At 38.5% G+C, this 21240-nt stretch overlaps 2 protein-coding genes and 2 long non-coding RNA genes across 4 annotated transcripts; all 4 read left to right on the forward strand.

Annotated features, from left to right (window-relative positions):
* Positions 2765-4129, forward strand: LOC104743928. Its single transcript, XM_010464957.1, has one exon. It carries the CDS (start codon positions 2765-2767, stop codon positions 4127-4129), a length of 1365 nt encoding a protein of 454 aa, XP_010463259.1.
* On the forward strand, positions 11762-16320 carry LOC104743929. Its single transcript, XM_010464958.1, has 6 exons — positions 11762-11882; positions 12219-12277; positions 12401-12515; positions 12714-12799; positions 12946-13683; positions 13855-16320. Exons 1-6 carry the CDS (start codon positions 11762-11764, stop codon positions 16318-16320), a joined length of 3585 nt encoding a protein of 1194 aa, XP_010463260.1.
* On the forward strand, positions 16797-17275 carry LOC104742294. Its single transcript, XR_760499.2, has 3 exons — positions 16797-16856; positions 16922-16961; positions 17029-17275. It is a non-coding gene; the product is annotated as an uncharacterized LOC104742294 (long non-coding RNA).
* Positions 20241-20960, forward strand: LOC104742295. The gene is made up of 3 exons (XR_760500.1): positions 20241-20392; positions 20476-20503; positions 20593-20960. It is a non-coding gene; the product is annotated as an uncharacterized LOC104742295 (long non-coding RNA).

Here is a 21240-nt window from a genome sequence, read left to right on the forward strand (position 1 = left end):
TTTTTTTTTGTGTTTTTGTCGCCAAACATGTGGGCCGTTTTATATGTATAACTTCTTACATTTCATGAATAGTTATACAAATGCAATATCAATTGATAAGAGTACATAGTGTGCACATATCCCAAATTTTTAAGTTGTAGGTAAGTTTACATATTAGTTTCTGGAAATCCAATTATTTCTTGTTCTTTTTACTTTTAGTGATTATTTGAAATATTGATCAAAGCTTGATTGGTACAATATGACAAACATGTAACTTCAATGGAAATGAACAATATTTATGCATTTCTTTAAATGTAGATGATATGATTTTTTTTTTTTGTCAACTTATGATGTTTTTTATTTAATTAGATTTTGAATCAATAAAATATAGATTTTATTAAAACGGTTGAGTGTAATGTTTTTTTTTGCGTGGTAAGTAAGATTAAGACAACAAGGTTTGTTGGAGATTGACCCTGTGTAAAGACAATGCATCACAGGAAGAAGAAAAACTCTAGCTTTGTAGAGGCTCTAGCTTTAAAATACTGTGTCGTTTTATATATAAGAATACTACAGCTAGTGTGTATTCAAGGTCTGTTTCCATTTAGGTGGTGAAAGGCTGTCTTCACAATGCTCTTCCAAAAACACAGCGTTTCATGTTTATGATGGTGTCAACTACAACAACAAACAGCAGAGAGATACACTATGTTGCACAGGAATTCTTCTTAAAGCGGATAATATTGATGTCGGCGTTCCTGAACTTGAGACCACCAGCATTTTCACAAAAACACCTTGGGAAAATGGTGATGTATTCAACACAGACCTTCATGGGCAAGAAAGAAGCCGCGACTTCTTGTTTTTCACCGAGCCTCCTCCCACTTACACCCTTGGAGACTCAATGGCCGCAATGAAAGAACCATTGATGAGAATAAGGTCAATATTACCCTCTTATCCCTAAACACAACAAAAGCACCGAGTATAAAAGGGTGGAAACTGTGTCTCTACGAGTTCAGATCTTTCCACATGTACTGTCCCTCCATGGAGGATGTGGAACGAGTTCGTCCTAAACTCCCTCCTAAAGCACCTAACCCGAAAGGCCCCAAAAATTTGAAAGACCCTGATGGTGATGGTCATGGTGACGGAAAAGGGATGGAAGAAGATTTTGGGTTACCAAACCTATGCCTAGGAGACAAGGCGGCAGAGGTAAGGACATTGCTGTCTGTGGAAACAGCCTAACTAAATACGTTTGTGGATTAGGTGAGCCCTCTTGCTTAGGTTGTCTGGCCATAGTGAATTCTCCAATGGGAAACATAAATCTGATTTAGTATAATTAAGCGTTTATCTCTTTTGAATCTGCAGGTGTCTCTGTGGGAGGGGAATTACACTTCGGAGTAACCAACTTATTCTCTGTCCATTCTCTTACCTCTCTCTGTTCTGTTCATGAGACCGTGAGACCAAACACCATGAACACCATATATGGTATCGATTGGGTCATGGATTGCTGCACTGTGGTGTTGGTGCTAACTGCTAACCTTTTGTTGTTTTGAATCTGCGTAGGGGAGGGCTTCGAGAACAGTTTCATGGAGTTCTTTTTCAAGTTGACTAAGAAGAAGCACCAAAAGGTCATCAGCAAGGACAACAATGCTCTTGGTAATCTCGAAGGAAATATATGTCTTAAATGCATTAGAAAGATACAAAGTATAGTAACGCTTGACTACTTGCGCTTTGTTGTTTTGCAGTATTCTTCCCTGAGGTGTCTGGATCAAATTTTGACTCTCACCATGGATTTGTTGTTGAATCTGTGCAGGGGAGGGCTTCGAGAACAGTTTCATGGAGTTCTTTTTCAAGTTGACTAAGAAAAAGCACCAAAAGGTCATCAGCAAGGACAACAATGCTCTTGGTAATCTCGAAGGAAATATATGTCTTAAATGCATTAGAAAGATACAAAGTATAGTAACGCTTGACTACTTTCACTTTGTTGTTTTGCAATATTCTTCCCTGAGGTGTTTGGATCAAATTTTGACTCTCACCATGGATTTGTTGTTGAATATGGTGAAGATAGGGATGCTGACTTAGGTGAGTCCCCACCCCTTGATTTTATTCTATTACTTTGCTACAACACTTCTGCAAAAAATTTATATGACCCTATGATCATTACTGAGATGGAAACGTATAATGTGATACTTCAGCTGCGTAGAGAAAACCATAGTAGCAAGCATAAATATTCTCAAGGATCTCTTATATCTGCAGGTTTCGATGTTGATGATCCAGAAAAAACATTCAATGTTTGCTTAAGTAAACAAGTTGAGGGAGGGGAATTATATTTCAGAGTATTACGGAGGATATTACGGGATAGCAACGTATCAATATGTGTTGTGTTTAAAGTCCTATTGTGATATGTCTTAGGTCCCCATATATTAGGACTTAGAGTCTATCTTGTGTTGAGTCCGTTCTGTATAAATATCAAGTCATTGTTAATCAATAAAGTTAAGCCAGTTTGATATCTAATTCTACATGGTATCAGAGCTAAAATCACAAAAATTCCTCTAAATTTTTCTTCTGAATCGATAGTTTCAATTTTATCTTTGTTTAAGTTTGTTTCTTGCGTGACAAGAAACCATGTCTGAAGTCGAAGATGTTTCTTCTGCAACCTAGAAAGCTGTTGATCAACAGCCGGAGCCACCGGTGGTGTCTCCTTATCTCCTGTCCAGCTCCGACAATCCTGGTTCCATGATCTCGTCGGTGTTGTTGAATGGTGAAAATTATAATTAATGAATGGGCTACGGAGATGTCTAATGCTCTACAAGCTAAACAGAGAACAGGTTTTATCAATGGAACAATCTCAAAACCTTCCATTGATGATCCTAACTTTGAGAATTGGCAGACGGTGAACTCGATGATTGTTGGATGGATCCGTACTTCCATCAAACCAAAAGTAAAGTCCAATATTACGTTCATATCTAATGCTCGTGCCCTATGGCTTGATTTGAAGGAACGTTTCTCAGTGGGAAACAAGATGCGAGTACATCAAATCAAGGCTCGAATTGCGGCGTGTCAACAAGCTGGACAACCCATCATCGATTACTATGGCAAACCCTTGACAGTTTGTAAGTGTGGTTTGTGTACGTGTGGTGCTACTCTTGAACCTGCTAAAGAGAGAGAGGAGGAGAAGATCCACCAATTTATTTTGGGTCTCGATGATTCTCGCTTTGGAGGTCTTAGTACCAATCTTGTTGCAATGGATCCATTTCCTTCTCTTGGGGAAATTTATTCCCGAGTTATTAGAGAAGAACAACTTTTAGCTTCTGCTTGGGTTCATGAGCAGCATAAAGAGGTCGTGGGTTTCACGACTCAAACCGAACGGAGTGTACTTCCTTCTTCCCGAACAGAGATACAGAGTGGAGGAAGATTGAATTCCTCAAGTATCAGGTTTCGCTCTTCCATCTGCTCTCATTGTGGACGGTCAAGACATGAAAAGAAGGAGTGTTGGCAGATTGTTGGATTTCCAGAATGGTGGACTGAGCGCAACGGTGGACGTGGGTCTGCTACTCGTGGTAGAGGAGGTCGCGGTCTTGGACGTGGAAGAGGATATGCCACGAAAGCTCACGCAACGAGCTCCAATTCATCGAACCTCCCTGAGTTCACACAAGAACAGTTACAAGCTCTTTCACAGATGCTCAAAGGACAAACCACCAGCGGATCTTCTGATAAATTGTCTGGTAAGCCAAAGTTTGGCAATGTTGTTCTTGACACTGGTGCCTCTCATCACATAACTGGGGATCTCTCCCTCTTGTCTAATGTTGTCTCTATACCTCCTTGTTATGTGGGGTTTGCGGATGGTAGCAAAATGTTTGCTCTTACCAAGGGATTTTTTCCTCTTTCAAACAGATTTGCACTAACCGATGTTCTTTATGTTCCAACATTGACCTGCACATTGATATTTGTTTCTCGAATTGTGGAGCAAACTAAGTGTGTTGCTACCTTCACTAATACAATCTGTGTTTTACAGGACCGTTTAACGAGGACTTTGATTGGAAGCGGTGAAGAGCGTCATGGGGTTTATTATCTTATGGATGTGGCAACGGCAAGGATTCATTCCATAAATGTTTCTTCTGATCAGCGACTTGTGGCATCAGCGTTTAGGTCATCCTAGTTTTTCAGTTCTTTCGTCTTTACCGGTGTTTTCTAGTTCTTCAAAAACTGTTGGCTCTCGTTTGTGTGACGTGTGTTTTAGAGCCAAACAAACAAGAGATGTTTTTCCTCTTAGTTCTAATAAATCAACATGATGTTTTTCTTTGATTCATTGTGATGTTTGGGGTCCGTATCGTGTTCCATCGTCTCATGGGGCAGTTTATTTTTTAACAATAGTTGATGATTTTTCGAGAGCTGTATGGACCTATCTCATGCTTGCAAAATCCGAAGTTCGTGCAGTCCTCACTAATTTTTTTGCGTACACGGAGAAACAGTTTGGAAAGACAGTTCGAATGGTTCGTAGTGATAATGGGACAGAGTTTATGTGTCTTGCTCCTTACTTTCGTGAACATGGCATAATTCATCAAACTTCATGTGTTTTGACTCCTCAACAGAATGGTCGCGTCGAACGAAAGAATAGACACATTCTTAATGTTGCAAGGTCCCTATTGTTTCAAGCATCCCTGCCGGTTAAATTTTGGGGAGAAGTTGTGCTCACCGCGGCATACTTAATTAACCGCACACCCTCGTCTCTTCATAATGGCATGTCACCGTACGAAATCCTTCATGGATCCAAACCTGACTACAACCAGTTGCGCGTTTTTGGGTCCGCTTGTTATGCCCATCGTGTCACACGAGACAAAGACAAGTTTGGGGAGAGAAGTCGTTTGTGCGTATTTGTTGGCTACCCTTTTGCAACAAAAGGTTGGAAGGTGTTTGATATCGCTACGCAAGAATATTTTGTGTCTAGGGATGTTGTGTTCCAGGAAGATGTTTTTCCCTTTGCGGCTTTGGTTGTTAGTTCACCGGTTCTTTCTCTTGCTCCTGAAGACTCTGATGAAGATTGGATCGTTTCTACGCCGCTTTTGGACAGGGGGAGCTCTGTTTCTCCTGATCCGGTTTCTGATTTTGATGTTCTTGCTTCTCCGCCAAACCCTGTTAGTGACCCAGTAGAGGTGGTTGACCCGGTTGTCGTTACAGAACCGACCACTGCTTCGTCATCCGACATATTGGTTCCACAAACCTTTGTTCCTCCAGTGCCACAGTCTGATGAAGTACATTCAGGTACCACCTCCGACGAACATTCCGATAGTCTTCCATCATCGCCGCGGCACCCGATACATGATGATGTCAACGACACGGTTTCTCCAGCTCGTGCAGCCACGTTTGTTGAAACTCCAGCTCCTCGTCAAGGGAAACACCAACTCAAGCAATCAGTCTAATTGAAAGACTATGTCCTATACAACACTACAAGTGATATGATAAACCCTCACACTCCAACCAACTCCACATCTTTGTTCTCGTCAACAGTCCCAGGTAATTCTTTGTATCCTTTGAAAGATTACGTGTTTGATGCTCATTTTTCAGCAGGTCATCGAGCTTACTTGGCTGCAATCACCAGCTCTGTTAAACCAAAAAACTTTAAAGAAGTTGTTCGTATAAAGGTCTGGAATGATGCTATGGTCAAAGAGGTGGATGCTCTTGAGTTCAAAAATACTTGGGATGTCACGGATCTTCCCCATAGTAAGATTGCCATTGATAGTCAATGGGTATATAAGACTAAGTATCATGCTGATGGCTCACTCGAACAGTACAAAGCTCGTCTGGTTGTTTGTGGGAATAAATAGATTGAAGGAGAAGACTATAACGAGACCTTTGCACCAGTTGTTAAGATGACTACTGCATGTACTCTTCTACGGCTTGTTGCGGCTAATCTGTGGGAAGATTTCCAAATGGATGTTCACAATGCCTTCCTCCATGGTGATCTAGAGGAGGAGGTTTATATGAAGTTACCACCAGGGATTCGACATACTCATCCAGGCAAGGTATGTCGTCTTTAGAAGTCGCTTTATGGGCTTAAACAAGCTCCTCGGTGTTGGTTTAATAAGCTCTCGGATGCCTTGCTTCGTATTGGTTTTACACAAGCCTATGATGATTATTATCTATTCTCATAATCTCGTGGGGATATTGACATTCGTGTGTTGATCTATGTTGATGACCTTCTTATTGTTGGTAATGATAGTAACATGCTTCAGAAATTCAAGGACTACTCAGGTAAGTGTTTCGCTTTGAAGGATTTAGGAAAGCTGAAATACTTCCTCAGTATTGAAGTCTCCCGGGGATCCGAGGGAATTTTTTTATCTCAACGCAAGTATGCGTTAGACATTGTCCCTGATAGTGGTAATCTTGGTTCCCGACCGGTTGATACTCCTTTGGAACAAAACCATCATTTGGCTGATGATGATGGTCTGTTGCTGTCTAATCCACTCCTTATCGTCGCCTCGTTGGCCGTTTGTGGTATCTCCTACATACTCGTCCTGAGCTCAGCTACTCCGTTCACGTGTTGTCTCAGTTTATGCAGGAGCCGCGTGAAGCTCATTGGGACGCGGCTTTGCGTGTTGTGAAGTTTTTAAAAGGATCGCCCGGCCAAGGGATTCTCCTTCGGGCGGATTCTGATTTATCTCTCACCGTATACTGTGATTCGGACTGGTCGTCGTGTCCTATCACTCGTGGCTCTCTTAGCGCCTTTGTTGTGCTTCTTGGTGGCTCACCTATTGCCTGGAAAACCAAGAAACAAAATACAGTGTCACGCTCTTCCGCTGAAGCTGAATATCGCGCCATGTCTATGGCTCTACATGAGATACAATGGCTTTGTAAGTTGTTAACAGAATTATGTATTAAAAAATCTGAGCATGTTCGCTTATTTTGTGATAACAAGGCTGCTCTCTACATCAGTGCAAATCTGGTTTTCCATGAGTGTACCAAGCATATCGAGAATGACTGTCATGTTGTTCGTGATGGTATCATCGTCACTAAGCATGTGGCGTCGAGTGAGCAACTAGCTGATATTTTGACAAGGGCTCTTGGGCGTCCTCAGTTTCTCTACATAATGTCCAAGTTGGGTATTTAGGATCTTCACACTCCAACGTGAGGGGGAGTATTACGGAGGATATTACGGGATAGCAACGTATCAATGTGTTGTGTTTAAAGTCCTATTGTAATATGTCTTAGGTCCCGATATATTAGGACTTAGAGTCTATCTTGTGTTGAGTCTGGTCTGTATAAATATCAAGTCATTGTTAATCAATAAAGTTAAGCCAGTTTGATATCTAATTCTACACAGAGGCACACGATGCAAGAAACATGCCAATACATATGCAAAGCGAGAGGTATGTGAGACCTTTTCAGGAGCATTCCTCTTTGTCTAGTACATTCCAGTATTCCGCCGATAAATGGTTAATTGGTAAAAGTAAAACATTCATTTCCCACCGTTTGATTTAATCTCATATACATGGTCAGGTTGTACTACACCGTGGTGCCAGAGCAACAACATCTAGTCATGAGGTCAACATGGTTCTTTGGTGCAAAAGGTAAACACTCTTAAAGCTTGCTTCAGGATTTCAAATGACAATTGAATCACAATTTTCTTCTGCTCAAATGCCAGTTCTCTTTCTTTATGAGAGATGAAATCGTACCAAAAGGAATTCTTAAGCTGGTGCGGTCAATGCTTCCAAGGAAAGAAAAGGCAGACTCTTGCTGCCAGGAGAAATCATATCACAAGGATTACTCTATAGTCTATAGTATCGATGAGATTAGTATAGAAATCATAAAGACTTTTTTCCCTGTAGTTAATAATTCTCCACTGCGTCTTCAAACTGTATAGTACGTTTTACTAATTTTGTTCTCCATATATTAGTACGATAAATCTATGATATAAAATCGGTTTGATTTTTTTTTTTTTTTTGACAAGAATTTCTTATAGTAAAAAACTAGTAAAACGCATACAACCAATTCCAGGTTCACTTTGTGCTCAAAGTTCAACCCTGTTTTGTTTGTTTAACATTTAGCTAGGATCCATCCTTTGTGAAACCCTCTATCATTCTTTCCTTGAGTAACCTTTTTTACTTTGTACGTATAATCTTATCGGTCGTTTAGGTTGTATCTATCATTTTTCTATTGACTCGTTTTGGGTTTAAATGAAATGTGAAACGAGTAAACTCAACAAACTCAATAACTTGGCGTACTTACTATCTAACGCTTTGTTTACATGAACAAGTGTTTTCACCGATTGTCCATTTTTCAATATTTGTTTATTCGTACAATACTGGTTACAATATACTACACATTTTGACTACATGATTAGTTGGAGAAATACTTTTGCAAAGCCGATCGATCTGTGCACGGCTTGACAAGATTCTTCTTATATATTCATGATATATTGGTGACACAATCATATTCATGTTGACATACTTGCACATTTTCCACATCAAAGCGGGAAAAAGACAGGTAAAGAATGATCATTGGATGTTGTTTCACTTTCTTTGATGTAAGTCTGGGTAGAGTCAGCAGATGAGCTCGCAAGAACGCACTTCTGTTGTCGTTGCCCGCATCAACACGTACAACTCTCAGAGCCTAGGCACCCTTAATTATGTCATCTTTTTTTTAGAGATCCTCCACACATAACACATAGCTCATACCCACTTCCCTAGGTCCACTTTTCGACCTAGGCTCTGATACCAATTAAATTCAGGTTTTACTGTGGGCTTCCAACTCAAAACCCAAATTTAATTGGTATCAGAGCCTAGGTCGACAAGTGGACCTAGGGGAGTGGGTGTGGGCTCTGTGTTCTGTGTGGAGGATCTCTCAAAAAAAGATGACATAATTAAGGGTGCCTCAAGAATACTTCAGGAATAAAGGGGTACAGGAGCCTTGGTACATGGGTTTCGCTGAAAGGGAGACTAAAGTATTGTGGTACATAGTTTGAGGGGAGGTTTGTTGGAATACAAACAATGTCCCACATCTGAAGATTAGAAAATAAGTTTCTAATATATAAGTCAAGACCAACTCCAATTAGTATGAGGCCTTTTGGGAAGGAGCCCAATAAGAAATCCGTGCGGGCTTTGCCACTTGGGCCCAAAGCGGATAATATCATACTAATAGGGGAGTTGGCTTGGGCTTGAAAAGATGTGAAGGATTTAAGTAATATATAAAGGGTTAGAGCTTCTCCACTAATTGTCAATTGGTTTTTAGTTGGAAGCCCATAACAAACCCTAATCTAATATGGTATCAGAGCAGGTTTATCTTGGGCCACCCCGTGGATGTTGTTCCCACATATGCCCACGCTTCATATGGTCATACCTGAGCGTGAGGGGGGGGTGTTAGTGTAAAATATCCCACATCGGAAATATGTGAAGGATTTAAGTAATATATAAAGGGTTAGAACTTCTCCACTAATTGCCAATTGATTTTGAGTTGAAAGCCCACACTAAAATCCAAATTTAATAATATCCCTCTGCTTCTTAGAGATTCAAGCGCATTCATCTCCACATATATTTGTTACTCTATGCACTGTGCAACTAGAGACCAATTTGACATGTATAAAATTAACGGGCAACATTAACGAGAAAAATAATCTCAATAAGGAAATTGATCATACCTTGATGACTAAAAACAGTCTGTAAATTTGGACAACTCTTGATCAAAAATGGCATTACTTGCCAATCTTTTTCCTTGTGTTACTCTCATGTCAACAGATAAATTAAAGAGGTTGTTGAACATCAGCATGGATTTACAGCAGAAATGGAATGCCTTGATACTACACAACAACAACAAAAAACATGTATAAAAAGTCATAGACCTTGCAACCAAACAATAGAAGGAGAGGAGACGAGAAAGATAGAAAAGCTTCTTGCTTTGCATGATGATGGAATTTGATCCCTAAGATTTCGATAGACATAACACAAAAACTACAATATACATAGAAACTAGAAACAAACTACATTTTACATAGAAACTAGAAACAACAACAAACTCGGACATGAACATTCTCATACATATAATTTTTTTATGAAGAGGATAACATTTCAATCAAACACATATAAACCTTATATGATAAAATCAAACCAACATTCTCACAACGGCTCGTCACATTAGAGATGTTTTGCATTGATTTGGTTAATCTAGTCAACGGAGATTTCCCTTGAAACTCTTCTTCACAAACAGAAGCTGGCGTCGATCCGAATTTAGATGGCTTCGGGAACATCAGCATTTAAGATACGTTTTGTATCTTCGACTACATTATTGGTCCAAAGCCCGTTCTGATCTCTTTTTTCTAGACCGTTTAAGGTCTTTGTCGCCAGCCCCTACAAAATTATATATTTATAATATAACCCCACAAGTTTATATTTCTACAGAAATTACCTCACATTTTTATTTGTAAAATCCCGTCCACCCAGTGCCGCTACCTACTTCTACTAAGGCTGTGCTTAATTAATAGTAGCAAGACAAGAGACTTGACTCTTCCCTTATCAATTCAGATAATTTTGGAAAAAAAAAGCTACATAATTGGTGGTATAGAAACGAAGCTTATACACAATCCTGAAATTGAAAACAATATTACTACGACATGAAAACACAAACCTAAGAAAAATAAGACAAAATAACACCTTAGGTTAATTTGTGTTCTAAACAAAAATAACCAAATATTTCCTATTTCTCAAAAACAACCTCTTGTGTTACTTATAGACAAAAATGTTTTTTTGATAATTATTTTCTGGTAGAATAATAAAGCTTATGAGAATTTTTTTTTTTTAACACTAACAAATGATAAAAAAATTTAGAGACATGAGTTATAAAATTGAATAAAATTAAATATTACATCTAATAATGTAGGGAAAAAAATCATAATTCATAAGAAACTGTGAATTCAAGATTTTATCAATATTTCAAATAATCATCCTAAAAACTGTGTATTGAATTTTTGTCAAAAACTAATATGTTAACTAACCTACAAATTAAAATTTTGGTATGAGTGCACATTAAAAACTATCAATCAATATTACAATTGTTTTACTAATCATGAAATGTATCAAGTTAGGTCACAAATTCATATATCAGTTCTAAAGGATGAAAAACAACAAAAATTCATATCTATTTGTATATGAGTTTGTGACCTAACTTCTTACATTTGATGAATTAATAGTACATAGTGTTCACATATGCCGAATTTTTAAGTTGTAGGTAAGTTTACATATTAGTTTCTAAAAATCCAATTATTTCTTGTTCTTTTTACTTTTAATGATTATTTGAAATATTGATCAAAGCTTGATTGGTACAATATGACAAACATGTAACTTCTTAACATATTCCATCAGAATTCCAAACTCCTAAAGGTGGTGTATAGATCACATGGTATCTTCCAACGTCAATGTGCACTGTTAGGGTGTAGTTTGTCTAGGGAGAATGGAATGGCCTACTGTTGTGCATGGCATCAAGATCTGGCTTCGAAATTGTCTCAGGAGGAACTCTCTCTCCACTGCTTCGATGGTTTCACCAATCCATCCGCAAGAACTATCATATGTTCATCCGTTGTACGTTTGAAAAAGCAGAACATTGAGGTTGGCATACCTGAGTTTGATAACAAACACATCTTCACGCCTTATCCTTGGGATCAGCCCGGCCTCTTCACCATACTGCATCCTTGACCAAACCATTACCGTTGCGACTAGCTATTTTTACATAAACGACCTTCAATCTACCGACAGATAAACAAGGCTTTGGGCATATTTTGGAAGGGAAACGGAAACCTTTCGCAATGGGTGATGGAGAAAGGATAGTCACACAAACACTCACCTTATGCTTCGAGAACGACGGCTCTCAAGATGTTAAATACGCACAGCAAGGAATGTGGACTTTCCATCACTATGAGTATGAAGGTGTCTATATATTGCCTTACGTATATAATGAGCGACAACATCTCGGAGAATAAAGAAGACAAAGACGACAGTGACAGGGAGGAGGACGAAACTCACAAGGAAGATCCCAAGGAAGATAAGCATGGAAAGCTAAAACAGGGCAAGGGAAATAAGAGAAACCAGGGCCAGGAAAAAAAAAAAAAAAACCACCAATAAATCTTCTCCAACACTTCTGCATGACCGTATGATCATTCCTGAGATGGAAACGTATACTGTGATACTTAAGCTGCGCAGAGAAAACCGTAGTAGCAAACGTGAATCTAGTTTAGTATAATAAAGGATCTCTTAAATCTGCAGGTTTTCATGTGGATGATCCAGAAAAAACATTCAATGTTTGTTTGAGTAAACAACTTGAGGTAATAATAACAAATGAAAATCATCAAACCCATTTAAAATCCCCAAAAAGCCATCATCTTGCAACTTATTCTCTGTCGTGCTCTTACCTCTTTGTCTCGTTTTTGTGCTTAAGTTTTTCCCAGATCATCATGATACCAAACAACACAATGACTAAATACGATCTTGTCCCTGACAACTTTGGCCTGGATTGTATGCTTAACAATCTCATGGAGGGTTTTGTCTCTACTGTATCCAAAGGTAAGACAGAATACTAGTGACTATATTTGGGCAACCTATCCGAGGACGATGACAACCCTGAACCGGACGAGGACCGTTTTCTAAAGGTTGTGTCTAAACGGATGCAGAGGCAAAAGCTGCGTAAGGCAAGGGCCGGAGGTCCCATAAACCTCTAACCCCCATATCCATTTATGGATATTTTTTGTTGGAATGTAAGAGGTCTTAATGACCATGTAAAGCGGAAAAGCATTCGGAAATGGCTGAAACTACACCAGCCGCTTTTTGGTGGGATTCTTGAAACCCATGTAAGTCCCCTGAACGCGCAAGCTATAGTAACTAGCGTACTTCCAGGCTGGTCCTTTGTAAATAACTATGAGTTCTCAGAACTTGGGAGGAGATGGATTGTCTGGCACCCTTCTGTCAAGTTACTGTAATCCGCAAATCTATGCAGATGATCACTTGTCAGATTAAGCTGCCTTTTGTCTCTCACAACATTCTTGTCTCTATAGTCTATGCCTCATCTACTTGTGCCTCTGCCAGGAAGGATCTATGGGAGGAGATCGTTGACACTGCAACTGCTAACCCTGCTATTCCCTGGACTGCTCTAGGGGATTTCAATCAAACGCTGTTTCGACATGAGCACTCCTCGCAAGATGCAAACCTCACTACTCCGGGTATGCGTGCCCTCGAACAATGTCTAAGTATCTCCTCATTAGCGGATCTCCCCTACTGTGGTAACACTTACACGTGGACAAACAAACATACCGTTGGGCTGATCGCCAAAAAGCTGGATAGGATTCTTGTCAATGATGAATGGATCACTGCATTTCCCTCCTCTTTAGCCGTATTTGGGGAACCTGCATTCTCAGATCACAGCCCCTGCTGCTTATTCCTCGACAGTCATGCACCAAAGCGGAAAAAGCCATTCAAATTCCTGGTTATGTTGAATCAGCACCCTGATTTCGCCCCTCTCATCAAGCTTTGGTGGGATGCATTAGCTTTCGATGGAACCAAAATGTTTGTTATTGCCAAAAAGCTGAAAGCTCTTAAATCTGTGATAAGGGAGTTTAGTAAGACCACCTACTCAGGGATAGAGAAAAGGACTCAAGAGGCGTACCTTCAACTTCTTCACTGCCAAAATGAACTCCTGCGACTACCTTCCACTGAATCGATCATCCAGGAGAAAGAGGCTCATAAAACCTGGTCCCTCCTTGCAAAAGCTGAGGAATCCTACCTGAGACAGAAATCACGCATCTGTTGGTTGGAGGATGGGGATACAAACTCAAGATTCTTCCATCGCTCCATTATTACTAGATAGGGCTTCAATGAAATTATCCTCCTCCTTGATAATAATGATCAGGTAGTAGACTCAAAGCAAGGTATCCAATCTCTAGTGGTGGATTTCTACGAGAACCTTCTAGGCAACCAGACACAACTCACTACTGCCTCTGTCTTAGAAATTGCTGATTTGCTTCCTCAAAGATGCTCTCCAGCCGCTATACAAACTCTCTCGACCCATGTCACACCTGAGGAAATCCGTAGTGTTGTCTTCTCGTTGTCGAAGAACAAAGCTCCGGGCCCGGATGGCTTTTGTGTCGAATTCCTCACGTCACAATGGGACACGGTAGGGAACTCAGTGGTTGAGGCTGTTCTTGAATTCTTCAACACGGGGAAGATGCTTAAACAATGGAATGCAACAATTTTGACTCTTGTCCCTAAGATCCCGAACGCACAAAGGATTACTCAGTTCCGACCTATTGCTTGCTGTAACACCCTCTACAAAATTGCCTCTAAGATACTGGCCAATCGCTTGAAGAAGGTTCTACCTGATCTCATCTCAAACTCCCAATCAGCTTTCATTCAGGGCAGACTGCTGGTTGAAAATGTTCTGCTTGCAATTGAGCTGGTCCAGGGGTTCAACCAAAAGAACATATCTCCAAGAGGCATGCTAAAAATAGACCTTATGAAGGCCTTTGATTCAGTCCATTGGGGTTTCCTAATCAACACTCTTACAGCAATGGGGTTCCCCGCAAGATTCATCTCCCTAATCGATCAATGTATATCTACAACAAGTTTTTCAGCCTGCATAAATGGTGAATTATGCGGGTACTTTCGAGGAGCAAGAGGACTGCGCCAAGGTGATCCTCTCTCGCCTTACCTATTCGTTCTGGCGATGGAGGTGTTCTCTCAGCTACTAACGCAACACTTCAGCGCAAACAAGATTGGTCCTCATCCTTCTGCTTTGTGTCCCCTTGTATCTCATTTGGCATTCGCAGACGACATCATGGTGTTCTTTGATGGCAAGACAAATTCACTATCCCATATAGTGGCAGTCCTTCAAGAGTTCTCACGCATCTCGGGCCTCACTATGAATTTGTCCAAAACTGAACTGTTCTTAGGAGGAGTGACCCAAATTGAAGCCACACAAATGGCTTCTCTTGGCTTCAATATCGGTTCACTGCCAATAAGATATCTTGGCCTCCCTCTCATGCATCGGAAGCTAAGATTAGCAGAGTACAGACCCCTCCTTCAGAGCTTAACCAACCGGTTCTCCTCTTGGTCGTCGCGTGCTTTATCCTATGCAGGTAGACAACAACTCATATCATCTGTGATATATGGCACAATAAATTTCTGGATGTCAGCTTTTATTCTGCCAAAGGGCTGCATCAAGAAAATTGAAACTCTCTGCGCCAATTTCCTCTGGAGTGGTGATGTAACCAAGAAAGGCATAGCAAAAATGGCATGGCGAGATCTTTGTCTCCCCAAAGCTGAAGGTGGTCTAGGTTTCAGATGCCTTTCCCACTGGAACAAAACATTGATACTCAAGCTTACATGGCGGTTGTTGGCTGCAAGGGACTCCCTATGGGCTCTCTGGCTGAAAAACAACAAAATAAAAGATGGATGTTTTTGGAAGCTTGACATCAAAAAGCAGAGTTCCGGGACCCTGAAATCTATGCTTAAGCTTCGACATATCACTTCTCAATTTATGAAAGCACATTTGGGGAATGGCTGTCACCTAAACTTTTGGTACGATCATTGGACTCCTTTTGGTCCTTTAATTGATTTCATGGGAGGCTCTGGACCAGCCCAAACTGGTATTTCTTTACACGGATCAGTCGCTTCTGCAACCAATGAAACAGGGTGGAACCTCAGACCAGCCAGATCACCGCAAGCAGAATCCCTCCATATCTACCTCACATCGATTACCACCCCTCTCCCTGCGGCGATCTCAGACTCATACTCTTGGCGGATTGGGACAGAGGAATTGGTGAACTTCTCCACCTCCAAGACCTGGGAGGTTTTGAGGCCACGTGCAAACGCACCTATTTGGACTGCTCAGGTTTGGTTCAAGGGAGCAATCCCTCGTCATGCTTTCCTGTTTTGGCTGATGCATCAAGACAGACTCCCCATAAGGACGCGCCTGATTCGCTGGGGACTACAAGTTGATCCCAGTTGTTGCATATGTGGGCTTCTCCCTGAGACCCGAGAACACTTGTTCCTGCGATGTAAGCTCAGTGAGGATCTGTGGTCTGCAGTCACCCGTCGCCTAGGATACAGGCCATTCTCCTTCCACACATGGGATGCCTTCTCAGCATGGTTGGATCTGAAAGACAACACTGCACCAAGGAGTCTGCGCCGATTAGCTGCCCAAGCAACTCTTTATGCTATCTGGTCAGAGCGCAACAACCGCTATCACAATAACATATCCATGGAAGGCCCTCTTCTGCTCAAACGACTTGACCGGCAAATCCGTGACGCCATCTTGGCAAAGCAAAAAAGGCGAAACTTCAAAGACCTTCTCCTTATTTGGCTACAATATGACTAGGCTCCTACTCAAATTATGACTTTGTCTGCTCCTTCCTTGTTTTTATTTTTTTGAGCAAGGGACGATGCTTGTATCCCGCTTTTGTAACTTCAGCAAACATTATGTTTAATGAAATTCAAATATTTTCAAAAAAAAAACAAAAAACAAAAAAAAAAAAAATTGGGCAATGGATGCTTCTTTTTGTTATTCTGTGTTTCAACTGATCAGTAACTAGTGTACTGATTTTCATTTATAAAATATGCTTAGTTGCTTACATATGGATGATGTAAAATATTCTTCGGAGGCACACGATGCAAAAAACATATGACGACAAAGTTTAAGGCAGAGGTATGTGTCCTTTTGAAAAGCTTTTTTGTTGTTGTCCTACTACATTCCAGTATTTCGTAAATGGCAAAATGTTTTAAGTAATAAAGGAAACAACTATTTCTCACTGAAGCAGGAAATGTTTCGTTACTTCACCGTGGCCGCCACCGCCATAGTGCTAAAGCCACAACAGCACCTCGTTATCGGGACAATAGGATTCTTTACTGCAGAAGGTAAGCTTGCCTCAGGTTTTTCAGATCACAACTGAATCACAATTTCTTCTGCTTTTCTATTGCAGCTCTTTGATGGAAAGCCAGTTTCTTGCTGCCAGAAGAGAGGTTAAAACAAAAAGACGATTATTTTGAGCATGGTTATGAACTGAACCTAGGGGCGTTCTTATTGCAGGAGATGCTTAGAATAGAGATTGGAGCCAATACTCGCTGATACATAATACAGCTTACAGTTGGTCAAGCCCTGAAGTATATAGGCTTGGGTTATTACTCTAATACTTTGAGAAACTGAATATATGTAGAATCATTTGAGCTAAATTGTTCTGTGTATCTTGAATCTTCTCGACTCTCACATTACTTAGGCACATGTATTTTACCTGTACAATGAATAGAACCATTTAATATAGATCTGATTGGTTTTTTTCTTTTTCTTTGTGTTGTGCTGCTCTATGAAAGACATATTAGTTACTTGATTTAAGGCCTTTTTTTTATGTGGTCTCTGTTGCGATAATGTTAACATGTCAAAAGCTTTTAAACATGAACATGTTTTGCTAAAAAAAAAATCACCAAAAACTGGTCAAGCTTCAGTTAAATAAATTTAGATAAAATTGTAAACGTCATACACTTTATAGAAATCGTATTTTCAGAAAATGCCATGCCAGATTTCGTGAATAATGACATGTTTTCGCTTATAATAGAACATAAATTTTGCCTCAGACGCATAAACAGATTATGATAGCCTTTTCAAAATAAATGATGTTTTGTATTTCCAATATACAAATTATTATATAATTCATTTTCCTCGTTTAATATTATTTATAGTGTCAAAATGATTATGCGTACCGACAAAACAGTGTTTAAATATCTTAAATAGAGAGTATGATTATTCCGTTTTTTTTTTAAACTCTTATAACAACTAACATATTTTTATGCCAAAAAATAAATTAGTAATTAACATATTTCTTAATGTCCTTGTAAAATATATTAAGAAAATTGAGATAGTGATATACTAACACTTATAATTGTTATTGGAAGTGTTATTTTTTTCCCTAAATATCTAGTTTATTAAATGTATATTAGGAAATAGACTACATGTTTAGTGTTTAGATTATTTGCATGTTTTAATAAACTATATTAGAATATTTGCATGTTGTTTAGAATATTTGCACGTAGTCTTAGTCTCCACTTTCCAATCTGGACAAGTGAAACAAAAGAGTACATGCATGGGGAGAATTATTGTTTGGAAATAACATTAATACTTTCCGTATCTGCCAATCACACGGCATGCGGATTTCATGACTCTATACTTTGAGAAACTGAAAATATGTAGAATCATTTGAGGTAAATAGTTCCGTGTATCTGGAGGTAAATCATCAAAGGCCAAGAACAACACTATCCTAACAAGTAACAACCCTAGATCTATACAATGAATCAAAGACGGACAACAATAAAAATCTATTAAACGATGCTTTAGAACAGTAGGCGAAAGATTACATGATATACTATGACAAGTAGTTGAAGGCTTTAAGCGACAAAGATTTAGCTAATTTTGAGTTTTTTTTAAACGAGAACTACTTAGAAAAGATTAAAACAAAAGAATTTACACTGAAGATTAAAAACAAGATTGATCGAGACAAGAAAACACAAGATCGGAACAGAAACTCGAAGATCTCTTTCTCTATGGCTGCTAAGAGAGAGAGTTTAGATAGATTAGGTTAGATTAGGAATTAATGAAATAAATCGGTGTATTAGCTTATATATCTAGGATTAAATTTTAGGTTTTCGTCGGTTATGTCTCTACGAACCAAACCAATGACAAAACCAAAATTGTTTGAAAACCATTCCGATCAGAATTCGAAATCAAATATAACCGAACCGATTTGTCCGAATCTCGGTTCGGTTCGGTCCGGATTGCCAGACCTTTGGTCATCATGGAAAGTTTCCTATTTCGAGAAACGACAAAATTTATATATCCTATATTAGTTTTTTTTTTTGGTATTATAAAACGCACTGCCTTCCCAAATTCCTCCTCCCCTTCCATTGTAAGCTTTTAGATCTTCCTCATCTCTTCCTCTGCCATCGTAAGTTCCTAAAACTTTCTCTTCATGAAATATTCCTCTGCCTTCCGATTTGAAAGGATCCATCTTTGAAACTGGGTTTGTGTACTTTGTTTGTTTGATTGATTGCAAAACATTCAATTCAAATCGGTGGAGGAGCTTGTTGTTCCAATCCCAATCTCAATCGAGTTGTTTTAGTATATAGTAGTAGGAGTTATAATTAAAATCCCTAAGCTATGATGAGTTCTTCTTCTTCTAGAGGCTCGAGAAGCAATTTCCTAGATGAGATACAGTTTCTGGATAGCCAAAACGTACGTAGTTTTATTGTTATGTTTTCTCATACGGATTTGAATTAACATAATGCATGTTGAAAGTAATCTTATAGGTAAAGAATCTAAAGAAATTTTATTGTATTTGTCGTTAAGAGAATGAATTACGAAAGAATCTTCTTACCTGTAGCTATGAAAGGGTTTCGAGGATTTAATTTTGTTTATATATATAGAGCCGTTACGTATGAGTGGAACCTTTAATTTGTACTTTGTTAATATTCCTGTTAACCTTTAAGTCAACTTTTAAGTCAACCTTTTTTTTTAACACATCTCATTACCGGGTCAACCTGGTAAAAAAAACTAACGTAATGTATTGACAATATTAATCTATACTATACTATTAATTGGGGAGTACAAAAACAAAAAGAAAAAAAAAAATTACAAATATTTCATATATTGCCCCTACGATGAAAGAAGAGAAAAAAAAATCAAGAGCAAAAATGTAATCAAGTATATACAAAGGACGCGGATCTAAGTGTTTGGCCATTACTCTATTCGGATCCCATACATCTTTCAAGTGTATCCAAACAGCTTCCTCATCAACTTGTGAGTAAAAACACAACGAAGAATAAAGGATCCTATATTACAATATTAACTACCATATCAATATTGTTCGACATTTAAATCCCAAAATAATCAGAATATTCGAAAATACCATTTACAGGAACTAATCAATCTATCAATCATAAATAACCCGAAACTTGCTCCTTTCCAAAACTTACAAAATCGAATATCAATCATCTCCATAATTTTGGATTCATTTAAAACGTTTTAAAAGATTGCAATGATATCCCTAAACGAACTCTATAAGACCAAATCAAACCGTAATAATTTTCAAAGTAAACAAAATCTTACTGTTTTGGGAAAACATTAACTGAAAAGATTTTATAGATTATTCGAGGATGTTTATCTTACATCATGGCAACAAATCACCTCCACTACTACTATAAAAACCATCCAAGTCAGACACAACCAAACACATCAAACCTATAATAACAAGTCAAAAAGTAGATAATCACTTATAAACAATGCTTCGGTTTTAACAATTATATAGTATGCATACGTTTTCTTTCTATTTGTAAAAAGTCTATGCTTTGTGTTTGCCTGCATTTTAACATGGTTCAAAAATCCATGCTTGACTCAAGAAATACATGTGAGCCGTTCATGATCGTTTTTGAACTACTCTTTAAGTTTTTATTGTTTATCATTCTGATAGTTTTCTTCTATTATAAACAGATCCCACTTACAAGATCCTCCAATCATGGTAGCAATTCGCAAAGCATACCAGATATGAATCTGTAAGTCTCTACGAATTTATATATGACCTACTGATGTTTGTTTTTTCATATGTAGATTCGTTTTGAATATACCGGATCTTCCATGATCTCACCGGATCTTCCTACGAATTTGATTTAGCACTTCAAAACAACATGGAAGATCAGGGTCAGTAAGTTTTACTATCTTTCTTTATAATTAATTGAAATTTTCTTATTTAAACATCTACTAACAGTATACTATATTCATGTAAGGGCACTCTCATTCATGCAACTATCAAGAATCTGAATTGAACAAGTTTCAGATCAATCCTAGAAAACACGATGTTCTATTTAGATGTTAAATTATGTATTATTGTCTGAGATTTTTCAAAAACAGGTTGATAACAGATTTAAGAAGGAAAATCTGAAGAATAAGACAATATATGTTGAAAGTGTTCCAGAACCTCATTTTGTAGATTATTCTGTCTATGTTTTTAGATTATAGTGTTTCTGTGATTTTGAATATTTAGACACTGATATGTCAAATCTATACCGATTATAAGTTAAGAGTATTAATAATACTGACCTCTATTTGTATAAAATGGCATGAGCGTGCATATGCTTCTCTTTCTTTGCTTCATATTGTGATTTACACCAATACATATTGGTGCTGTTGACTTTATATGTAACATATTTTTTTCTTCTTATTTATCAAACGTAAAATAATAAAAAAAAAAAAAAAAAA

This window comes from Camelina sativa, chromosome 14, assembly GCF_000633955.1.
Source record: "Camelina sativa cultivar DH55 chromosome 14, Cs, whole genome shotgun sequence".
Taxonomy (NCBI): Eukaryota; Viridiplantae; Streptophyta; class Magnoliopsida; order Brassicales; family Brassicaceae; genus Camelina; species Camelina sativa.